This window comes from Natator depressus, chromosome 5 (genome assembly GCF_965152275.1).
Source record: "Natator depressus isolate rNatDep1 chromosome 5, rNatDep2.hap1, whole genome shotgun sequence".
NCBI lineage: Eukaryota > Metazoa > Chordata > Testudines > Cheloniidae > Natator > Natator depressus.
Genome location: NC_134238.1, coordinates 128,317,574 through 128,329,719, shown reverse-complemented (window position 1 = coordinate 128,329,719; position 12,146 = coordinate 128,317,574). Strand labels below are relative to the sequence as shown.

General features: G+C 45.0%; 1 protein-coding gene across 1 annotated transcript; it reads right to left on the bottom strand.

Moving 5' to 3' along the window:
• Positions 1 to 2,167: 2,167 nt before the first annotated feature.
• LOC141987835 (transcription factor Jun-like) lies at positions 2,168 to 11,938 on the bottom strand. Its single transcript, XM_074953624.1, has one exon. It carries the CDS (start codon positions 11,936 to 11,938, stop codon positions 10,775 to 10,777), a length of 1,164 nt encoding a protein of 387 aa, XP_074809725.1. The 3' UTR covers positions 2,168 to 10,774.
• Between the last annotated feature and the right edge of the window lie 208 nt (positions 11,939 to 12,146).

Sequence of the window (12,146 nt, the reverse complement as noted above, 5' to 3'; positions counted from 1 at the left end):
GCCACACACACACAACCCAAAGTACCTGCTCTCCCCACCAAGAAACTGGCATTATACATCAGTGATGTTGGTATGTGCCTGCCCAAACCTGTTCCCTTCTGTAGACACACACACACTCCACCCAACTCAGCAGCAGTAGTAGTAATGACTCTTGGGATGACAGCAGGACACCACATTCTAACACAGGAAGCTTTGTCAGCACAAGAAGAAATTTCAGAGAGAGCACGACGACAAACCTTGGACAGACACCTCCAAAAACAGAGCTTGTCTAGGAGAAGCAGCTGGTTTCTTCCTCCCCCTGCTCCACATCACAGACCAAAAAACCTACAGAGGTGGGAGAGTTCCCACTCCAACAAACTTTGTCACGCGCCGATGAACCTGTATGGGGAGTTACTGCAAGCTCACAGTTGCCGTCATTCAGAAAGCTGGAGCAGTGGAAATGCTCAGACCCAACATAGAGAGTTGCAATGCAACTATAATTAAGCAAGATGCTCAATCACATAAGCTCTTCATCCCCACACGGCCCTACAACTGCCTGGTAGGGAATTATTTCTCCCCTCCCTTTTTGGCCTCAAAGCTTGTGGGCCTGTTTCTCAGTTGAGTCAACCGTGCATTCAGAATACAGGGTGTGGTGGGAGGCACAGAATTTCGGCTGAGTAGTGCCCTTAAATTTCATCTCTCATGTCACACTATGCAAACTAGCTCACTTTTAAACAGCACATGAAAGCCAATAACTGCACTAACCCAATATTGCATCTTTAAAAAAAAAAATTATTCTTCCCCCCACCAATGTAGTTAAAAAAATGTGACAGTGGTAAAGCTATTCCAGCGTAAATACAGTACTTAGTACATTGAAACTGGTTGTTCGTATGCCAGAACTACCCTAAACGTGTCTTCATAATACACAGTATTTGCAACTAAGTAGCACTGTTCGCCAGAGCTGATTTTGCAATGGGCGGTATTAATAAGCCAAATACCTCTAATCTTTTAGATATAAGGGAACACCTAAGGGACCAGCAAAAACTTATTTCCTTCTAGAGCCAAATCCTTAACTAGAGCGGGGGGTTCTCAACCTTTTTCTTTCTGAGGCCCCCCAACATGCTATAAAACTCCCACCTGTGCCACAGTCACTGGTTTTCTGCCTCTAAAAGCCAGGGCTGGCATTATGGGGTAGCGAGCAGGGCAACTGCTCAGGGCCCCATGCCACAGGGCCCCCCCACGAAGCTACATTGCTCAAGCTTCAGCTTCAGCCCTGAGTGGCAGGGCTCAGGGACCCAGGCTTCAGTCCCATGCAGTGGGGCTGTGGCTTTCTGCCCTGGGCCCCAGCAAGTCTAATGCTGGCTCTGCTTGGAGACCCCGCCTGAAACCTGCTTGAGGCCCCCTAGGGGACCCAGACCTCTGGTTAAGAACCACTGAACTCGAGATTTGCCTTAAAAAAAAAAAAAAAAAAAATCAGGGAAGTAGCTGCCTTTTGGAGTTTGTCCTTACTGCAGATTTCACCTAACTACAGATCAGAACTCTGTGTTGTCTGGTTCATTTTCAGAACTCAGGAACCTTACTCAATCACATGTGGGTGATGGTGACCATGGCTATAGAGAGAAAGATTGTGAAGTTACCAGTCACAAGGCTGGGAGGCACACACTTTCCAGAGAACAAGTCTGGGAAACATTTAAATGAGCAACACAATCTAGTTTTGACTAAATATTTTTATAAAGTTTGTATTCAGTATAGAAAACTTTTACTAAATTTGATTGTCAAACGTATCCATGGATAGACTACAAAACTGGTCAAAAAGATTTCAAGGCAACTGTTTTACAGACTTCCGTCCCCAAAGCAATTAAAAAAATTGTTGCATTATATTTTCCCAGCCTGCTAGGATACATGGCACCATATTGCTTACCACAAGCATGTAAGTTTCTGTTGCCATCTCAGAAACTGGTGCAGGTCAAGTTTTGGGAGCCCAGAAGTACTGCTGTAGAAGTGGTAATATGATTCAGGAACTAGCACAAAATGATCTGGGTCAGTAACAATCTAATGCCCCAGGAGTGTTTGAGGGCACTGTACAGCTGCAATCTTGCAGAGTGTATGTAAGACAGAGGTCCTGTCTGCTTGGGGTCATAAGACTTCATGACATTGGCTCGAGAACGGTGGGTAGGTAATGACTATGGTAGTGTTAAACAACCCTACCATAGTCATTACCTACCCACCATTTTAGAGAGTCTTCCTCTTGTGATGGATATTAAATAGGAAAAGTGGCACAGTAAGAATCCAGAACCTCATTTCTGAGTCTCCTCTGTTTCAGTTCTTTTTGCACAGAGTGCCCTATGTGATCGGCATGATTCTGAGCTATTACTCGAGTGAATTAAGTAAGCTATCCCAAGTAAGTGCCAGTAAGTATTTACTACATACCCACCATCAAATGTTCTGTGTATTCTCTGTTACAGAAAAATTGAGGTTTTTTTTAAACCAGGACTTTCATATCCTTTTACCTGTAAAGCCAGGCTCCTCTACAGAGCTCAGTAACAGCCATGAAATCGACTTTGTACCTAAAAGTCACAATCTTAAGGTTCAATCTCTCTGGCTTTCACAGGTCAGACAGGAGTACTGTGTTCCCCAGTAAGGAACCTCCTCTTTCCACAATGCTAATTCAGAGCAGTTATTATTTATGGTGACTGTCCATTCAGTTTGCAGCACATACAGCCATGATCTGTAATGCTTAAAATGTATCAGTGATAAATGGTATTATAAAATAACCATATTCTCTGCATCATCAGTTCTGAACTGCCTCTTGGTAGAAATGCTGTTTGGCAGAACTTCTAAAAGGGGCCTTGCAGTCGCAAGATTTAGTATAATTATGCAGGGTTTCCACCCTACTATTTGATTGCTGGAATATGGAAAGTACAGTGCTATTGCATACTTCACGGTCACATTCATTACAGTTGAGGAAACTGCAGTTCCTTTAATTTTGTATACCTGGATGGGTAGATTAGATAAAGGGAAGTATTTATTTCTTGCTTTGAATTCATAGACATTTGCATGCTTTAATCAGATTTGTTGGCTACTCTAGCATTGATAAATCATATCTGAGCTGAAAGGAAAATACTTAAATGCACATATCTGGCACAAGAAATGACCTGACTTTAGAATTAGTTACGGCTGGAACCACAAGGAGACAAAATTTCTGCATTCATAGTATTTATGCTATTGTCAAAAACTTAGTGTAGTGGTTCTCAACCTTTCCAGATTATTGTACCCCTTTCAAGAGTCTGATTTGTCGTGTCCCCCTCAAGTTTCACCTCACTTAAAAACTACTTGCTTACAAAATCAGACATAAAACTACAGAAGTGTCACAGCACACTGTTACTGAAAAATTGCTGACTCTCATTTTTACCATATAATAAAACTGATTGGAATATAAATATTGTATTTACATCATAGTGTGATACTTGAGCCGGTTTTTCAATTGCAAGCCTTGTCTGAAGCCTAAGCCTCGCTGCCCAGGGGTTAAGCATATATCTTAGCTTTGCAGGGCCCCCTGGGGCATGGGCATTGGCCTTGCTTGTCACCCCCTAATGCAAGCCCTGCACTTGTGACCATTCTAAATCTGTCTCACAACCCCCAGGTTGAGAGACTGATCTAGATGAGTTATGTACACCCTGGAAGACCTCTGTGTACACCAGTTGAGAATCACTGACTTAAGCATAGGTCCATTTTCAAAGGCCATAGCTAGTACCAAAACACAGATGCCAGCTTGGGTTGCTTCCAGGGTTCCAATGCACCAATTCTCATTAACAATATCCCACTGTAAAGCCACTGGGGATGTGGATTTTAATTCCTGGATGTGTACACCCTGTTTGTATGAGTTGTTTCAACATATAAGTGGAGTTCCATCTTAGGCCTGTTTTCTGCATGCAATGAAGTTCAGAAGAAGTTTAGAAAGAGCGTCTAGCCAGTAGCCATAATGTCAAACAGGGACAAGTGGCTAAACAAGGCCAATGCAAAGTTGTTTTGGAAGACAGTTCAAACTGTAAAATTTGGATGTTTGTCCCATTAGTACACACTACACATGATCTTTCGCACTTTTTTCCCCTCCTGTTTTCTGAAACCTGTATTAGCAGCACTTGCCATCAAAGATCCCACAGTGCAAAAGTAAATTATGTTCCTGCTCTGAGCCAGCATCTCTCTCTTCTTTATGTCTGATAAGTCTAACAGCATGAACAGGTTGCAAGTCACTTCACAACAGGGATGCATGGCATGATAGAAAACAATTGAGTGGCACAAGATTGCTTAGCAGTTTAAACACACTTTGTCCTCCACAATAGAATATGGTTTCCATATTAACTGCAAAATTTCTCACCCAGAGCATTGAGACTCTCCATAAACTCTGATTTCGTTGACAACCTTCTTCAAAGAGGCAACTGGAACCAAGTTTGCTGAAATACTCTAGTTTTGAGAAGATTTCAGAGTAAAAACCTGGATTTGTGCTGGAAATGGCCCAACTTGATTATCATACACATTGTAAGGAGAGTGATCACTTTAGATAAGCTATTACCAGCAGGAGAGTGGGGTGGGGGGAGAGAAAACCTTTTGTAGTGGTAAACACCCATTTTTTCTTGGTTTGTGTGTATAAAAACATCTTCTGTACTTTCCACAGTATGCATCCGATGAAGTGAGCTGTAGCTCACGAAAGCTTATGCTCAAATAAATTGGTTAGTCTCTAATGTGCCACAAGTCCTCCTTTTCTTTCTGAGAAGATGTAATTCAACTCGAGAAGTTTCTTCAGTGAATCACAGGAGTAGCTGTCATGTAATTAAGTACCACAGAGTTAGGACTTACTGCACCCAAGGTTGCATTGCAGCAAGAGATTGGGGCTTTGCAGTCAGCATTTGCAGGATTCTCTTCACACACACACTGCCCAATCAAGACTTCACTTTCCCTTGCTCATCTTCCTACATGTTTTTAAAAGGGAGGCTGCCTGCCAGATTCTGTATATCTGAATAGCCTATCAAGCCACTGTGCTCAATGTTGATGACATACATACTCTCCTCCTTGGTGATCAGATTAACAGGCAGATGATTTTGTTCTTGGTCACATTACTATTTAACCAAATAAAAATACTTAGAAAATGGCAATGTTGCTGCACAAATCGAGTATTTGTCAAACGTGTACTTAGCTTCAATGAAAAACGGATAAGCGGAAGGAAATCAGAAAACCCTGTGAAAGAAACAGTGAAATTGCTAGAGACAGTAGTTGGAGGTGTAAACAAAGATGATAAAAAAAGTATCACCAAAAATAATTATATAATTATTTTTGGTGATCATTATTTTTATATTATATATATATAAAAAAAAATTGATGGTGAAAAAAGTAAGTCTGGAGGCCCTGACAAAATGCACTGAAGAAACAGCAGAGGAAGTTTCAGGAACTCTGAAAATAACTTTAAGAATATGAAGGAAAAACCCTAAGAAACTGTTGGCTTATTAGGCAGGCATCTATACAAGGAATACATTCAGACAGGAATCAGTATATAAAGTTTAGTTACATCATGGCAATCCAACTACCATCTGCAGTGTGACTAATGATTAGGACATAAAGGAGATTTAGTGTATATTTGACTATCAATGCCCAGAATAATCTTATAGGATAACTGAATAAATACCATTAGTTAAAAATCCCATACCATGGATTAGAAATTGGTTGCCAAATAAGAGAAGTAGCAGTTCATAGCAAGATTGCTATGTTAACAATCATATCATGTGGGATAATTCAGGGTTTAATATTGGGACTTATTCAAACAACATTTTACGATGAGACAGATATGTAATTGAAGATATAAGGGATATTTAGAGACTCCTCCACCCAAACACTGAAATGCAGCCACCACTGAGGTAAAATGACAGCTGCTGTAGCACTGCTCTTCTCTAGTCAATGTTGGTATATGACAGAATAGCCTGTATCATTGAAAATGGAGTAGGAATTTTAGGTATGCAGAATGTAATTGCTCAAGTTGTAATTCAACACCTGTGTTTTGACATGACACCCCATACTCTTGGGAAAGTGCCATGGGATCTTTAGTGCCATATCTATGCAAAAAGGACTACAGTGCAGCATAGCGACGGCCCTGAACATATACTGGCATAACTCCATAGTGTAGATAGAGCCTAGAGCACTAAAAGGGGTTTTCCTTGATGCTCTAGGTCAGAACTCTACCTCCCTGAGTGACAGAAGCTAGGCTGACAGAAGCATTCTTCCATTAGCCTAGTTACGTCTACACCAGAGGTTTGGTTGGCCAAACTATGAGCATCAGATCTATGCCACCTAAATTTTAAGTGCTACTCAGGACATTGTCTTTATGCCTCTTCTGGCAGATAGGACCTCCAACAGAACAGCTAATCCCAGCAATGCACTGTGACATTAGCTCAGTACTGAACTAAGAGAGAAGAATGACATCTACTTATTTACCAACATCACAATTCAGTTAGTCTTTTCACTCTTTTCCTTTAACTAAAGAACAGGGGAAACAGAACTAGAACAAAACACATTTATTAGAATATCAATGGTGTTTGGATTCCACATCTGAGCTTGACGCAGTTTATACCCAGAAGTGGAGGGGAAAAACCCATTACGGGAATCCTGTAACAACCACGCTGATGGGTCAGGCCAGCTGATGAAACTGGACGATGTTACTACACATTCTGAGTGAGGAGTGAATTAAACAGCTCTTCTAGGAATGGAACCACAAATTACTAGCAGCAGAATATGTTTTCCATACTCCAAGTCAGCGTGGGCAGTAGATCAGTTGCCAATAGCTCCCACCCCTGCCCGAGGAAAGTAGGAGTGAACAGGAATTCCTAGCCACAAGTACTCCTCCCACCATCCATGGGATGTTGGGTTCAACACTAAATCAGAAGAATAAATGTCATCTAGTGACCCACCACCACCTTTCTGTAGCACCTAGACACAAAGACATGCCAAACATAAGTACCAATTAAATACCATGGACCAATGCTTTTTAGTGCAGAGTAATATTTTTATACTGTAGATCTTAAGGAAGGTGTCAACTAAACTGCAATCAAATTTGCTGATGAGAAACACAAAATAGTAACACACAAGCAGAGTGACCAAGAGAGACTGGAACTGTCTAGAAAACAATGCAAGACTGACTGGTAGTGATGATAAATTGCAGATATGAGAATCTTTTGCTTGAACAGTCAGTATCAGGAATGCGTGTGAAGAGATCAGATTAAGTCTAGGAGGATAGGTGAAATTTTCATAGTCCTGAAGTCTCATTTAAAGTCAACCGACTTTTAATGAGAATTAGGCTTTTAAGTGCCTGTCACTTCTGAAAACAGGATGTGAGCACCCAAGTCACTTAAGTGGTTTTGAAAATTTTACCAGATATCAGGGTCTAAAATGGCCTAATGAGACTGTACTTGGTGCACTGTGTACTTTATTGGTTCTGAAAATTTAGGAACAATGAAGAAAAACTAGGAGAAATACAAAAAGCAACAAAAACGATACAAGGATCAGACGACATGAAAGACTGAGGGAGCTATATATAATCTAAAAAGAACACCTGGGGAAATAAACAGGGTATTACAACATTTTAAAAGATGGTCCGACAAGCAACAATGGACTGAAGTAAAGAAAGCTTAGGCTTAATATTACAAGCTAAAAAGAATGGTAGAAGAACAGACTTAAGGAGGTAGTCATAAAACCAACACTGCAGACATTCAAGATGAGGTCGGATAAGACTTTGGTGAGAATAACATGCCATGTAGCTCCACAAATTGCGGAGATATCACTGGAGAAAGAAACCAAGTAGCCCTACTTGGTAGCCCTACTAGTGCTATGCTGGAGAGGCTCCTCATTGGCCCCATATTATAATTCTGCCACCATTTTGGAAGCAAGGTTGTGGTGATTTCTCTTCGTGGAGCTCATCCCCTTCTCTAGATATTGGTGAACTAACCCTATCGGAAATGATATGCAGTGCCTTTAAAGCTATATCTTTAAATACTTCTGAGGAGCAAAGAGCACCTACAAAATGAACTAGATTGCAGCGTCAGGTGTTTTTCAACCTTTTCCTCAGGTACTGCTAGAAGGTCTTCACCCACCTCCCCCACTTTCATTTGAAACTACACAAGTTGACCACTGTGCCGTATCGTCAAAATACTTAGCATATTTTCCATTAATGAAGTAGAAACACTGGCAGTGCAGAGCACTCAGTGCAAGTTTGCTTACCAAGTAGAGTTCCCTCCTTCCTTATGTAAAGCTTGTGTTTAAGTGTAAAAAATTAATCGATTCTCTACTTCTGCACCATCACCTTTGCAAATACATGCACAGTTTTCATGTACTAAGCACTGGTTCATTTTTAACACATTTGCCAGATATGGCACATTACTATTGGTTGAATTCTATTAATGTGGTGAAACTGACTGAACGCTTAGCAAAAGATCTTTACATTGTAGTTACTTCGTAAGAATTAAGCGGCATTGCATTTGTTCGCTAGTATTTCTAATACACAATTCTTAGGACAGAAGAAGGGAGTTTTAGACTATCACTGAAATCATTCATTTTGGCTCTGGCTATGCTACAACTTTACTCAGTTTTTAAATGATTAACGTGGTTTGCATCTCCACTACTCATTGAAGTCATCTGTGCTAAGTGTGTGTCCCAGGCCTGACAAGGGGAAGCCTCACACACAGTTTACATTTACAGCTATGCTATTTTAAGTTAACCCTCTCACAAGACTCTCTTTACAAGCAAAAAACATTGTATGCATATCAATTCCCCTTCGTGCATTTCAAAGCATAGCTGAAGTAGCTTTTAGAAGAGGACATGGATGATATAAAACGGTTATGGAATTGGTTTAATTGATCATGCTTACAAAACAAACTATATTAGTTAAGATATTTTCCAAAGACTATGGTGGGGCCCCATCCTGCAACTGGATCTGCTCATGCTGAGCCCCACTGACTTCAGTGGTTCTGAGTATGGGCAGATCCAGGATCAGGGCCTTACAGGGTTTCTTGTTGAATGAACCTTCAGAGTTCATGCTGAAAATGAAAATTTAATTGTACGAAACCACAAGACTGAATAAACCTTGATTTGCAGAAGCGCTCAAAACATGCATATCAAAGGGTAGTAAAAAAGCAAAACTGCCCATAACATGGTTTTTGCTATTTATCCAGAGAATCCCAAAAAGCAAGTCTAAGCAGAGAAAACCATTCCTTTTCTATCCCTTATTAGTAAAATCTAGGCAAAAATAAATAAATCACACTGGACTCTTCCACCCAGAAACTCATCTCACATTCTGATTTTTGACTCTTCCCCTCCCTAGACAACTAGAAAAATGTGTTTAGAATAAAATAGAACAAGAAAATATTATTTACATATTTCTTCTGAAAAAATAAATCTAGTTCTCCATTGTGTTTCTATGATTTATTCAAACATAATACAATGGAGTTACCATAAAATAACTGTTAGAGCTAAAAAACAATCTGAGCCCTTTTCTGGGTAGCACTGAATTGCTACTATACCCCATAAAGAGCAAGCAGAACTGGAATGTGCACAGTGAAAGAAATGGCATAAATGACACTCTTCTGCCAAATTAATTTCTTCCAGATGCGTTTGCTATAAAAATAAGGTTTAGGTGACATCAAAAAAGTTTCAAGTTTCAATAAATAAATAAATATATATATATCAATGCTCCAAGTTTGCATTAGCACAAGAAATAATATGGAGCTTATGATCTGTAGGAATATTTTCTTACAGTTGAATCTGTAATTAAATATCGTTCATTCTAACCTAAGTTACCTGGCAGAATCTCTCTCAGCTAAGGCTAGATTTTAAAACCAGACCCATTCAAGTGCTTTACTTGCATGTCTTAACTGCCAGCTGCAAATTAAAAGCTACTCTGCAGCAAAACAATCTTTTTAAAAAAATTCTTCTCAATACCAAGAAATACCATTACCACATTTTGTTTTCTATACACACACACACACTTTAAAAAAAGAAATGGGTAATTTCAGCTTTTTTCCAAGCTCTGAACAAACATATTGAACCATCACAACACACTATATTAAGGTGTATTAGGAATTATGCCTTTTGCAGGAAAATAAAGTTGACTCTCTGTAAACAGGGGTTATTTTAGTTCTGAAATCTTTACAGCTCTTTCAAGTTCTTCACTTGAACTTTGAAAAAACAACCCCCAAACACCCTTCACTTTGAAGTGTAGGAATTTCTCTTGAAGTCAGCTTTAAACGTAAAACACCCAATATAAAACCGTTTTGCACTCAGTGCAACATAAAATATACCTTACAAGACGTTTAATACCCGACTTCTGTACTTTGCTTCCTTTCCAGGCATCAATAAATAAAGAGGGACCTTCAATCTAGGTACTTAAAATTATCTATTGGTCAATAAATCTCGAACCTTTGAACCCCTATGTTTCCCCTGCAATGCTCTAGTGCTTCCCCCCCAATCAAATCCCCAAACCGACTCCGGAATATTTTAAGACGACTCTGGAAAGTCGAAGATCTTTCCTTCTCCGCCGCGGCAGCGCGTTGGGGCGGGGGGCCTTTGGCTCTTCCCCGGCAGGCGAGCCCAGTCTGCGAGCCGCCGTGCAAAGCGCCGGGGCGGGGACGAGGAAGCGAGACTCGCACGTGTTTTCGGGGCCGCTCCCGCCCCGGGTCCAGTCTGAGGCGCGGGGCTGGGGGGTCGCCCCTTCTCCCGGGCAGGCTGCTCAGTCTCTGTCCCACTCCGGCCCGCGGCTTCAGCAGGCGCTGGTCTCCGGCGCGGCGGGCTCCTCCGGGGGCGGCGGGGCGGGCGGGCCCGCGGCGCTGATGTGGCAGCCGCTGGAGAGGTGGCTGCGGACGCGGCCCTGCAGCTGGGTGACCTGGGCCCGCAGGAGGCTGGCGGTGGCGGCCAGCTCGGCGTTCTGCCCCTTCAGCGCCTTCACCTTCTCCTCCAGCCGCGCGATCCGCTCCAGCTTCCGCCGCCGGCACTTGGAGGCCGCGATGCGGTTCCGCAGCCGCTTCCGCTCGGCCTTCAGCCGCTCCTGGCTCTCCGCGTCCAGCGGCGACAGCGAGGGCGGCGTCGGGGCGCTGCTGCCGGCCTCGCCCGGCGGGGGCGCCTCGGGCACAGTCTGCGGCTCCTCCAGGGCCCTGGCGGCGCCGGGAGCGGGGAGCCGGCCGCTGCCCAGCCCCGGCGGGGCGGGGGAGGAGAAGGGCAGGCCCGGCGGGGCGGCGGAGTAGGTGCCGCCCGCGGGGCTGAGCGGCCCGGCCGGGTGGAAGCTGCCGAGGGTGGTGTAGACGGCGGGCGGGTCGGCGGCGGGCCGGCAGGGCCCCGGGGAGAGCGGCGCCCCGAGCAGCTGGTTCTGCTTGTGCAGGTCGGCCAGGGCCTTGACGAAGCCGTCGGCGAATCCCTCCTGCTCCTGCGTCACCTGCTGGCGGTAGAGGAAGGGCCCGGCCGCGGGGGGCGGGGGGGCGGCGGCGGGGCAGGGGCTGGCGGGGCCCAGGCCCGGGCTGCCTTGGATCAGCAGCTGCTCCAGGTCCGCCGCGGGCGGCAGCTTCAGCAGCGGCAGCTCCGCAGGGGACCCGGCCGCCAACAGAGCCGCCTCCTGGCCGCCCCTGCCGCCGGCTCCTCCCCCCGCTGCCGAGCCCGGGGGCGCCGCGGCGGGGATGAGCCTGAGCGCCGCGCCGCTCCGGGTGCCGCTGGGCGGCCGCAGGGTGTACGACCCCGGCAGCGCCGAGGGGGAGGCGGCCGCCGCCGCCATCTCCCGCTTCTTACCGACCCCGAGCAGCAGCTTGTGCCCCGCCGTCTCCGCCCCTGCCCCGAGCCCGTTGCCGAAGCCGGGCACGAAGTCGGGCAGCAGCTCCAGCCCCTCCTCGGGGTAGAACGGGGCCTCCATCTTCACCGCCGCCCGGCCGCCGCTCATGCTGCCCGCCCGGCCGGCCAGGGGGCCCGCCCCGCCTCCGGCCGGAGCGGGAGCAAGGGGACCCCCCGCGGGGGCTGCGGGGACTAGTCGCTCGCCTGGGATGTCGGGGGGCCCCCGCCCGCCTCAGCCCGGCACCCAGGGGAAGGAGATCCAGAGCCGCATGCACGACAGGGAGGTGGGCTGCCTGCGCCCGGGCCGCCCAGGCTCT

Coding starts and splice junctions, on each gene's coding strand:
- LOC141987835 (XM_074953624.1), bottom strand. CDS start 11,938: ATGAGCGGCGGCCGGGCGGCGGTGAAGATGGAGGCCCCGTTCTACCCC.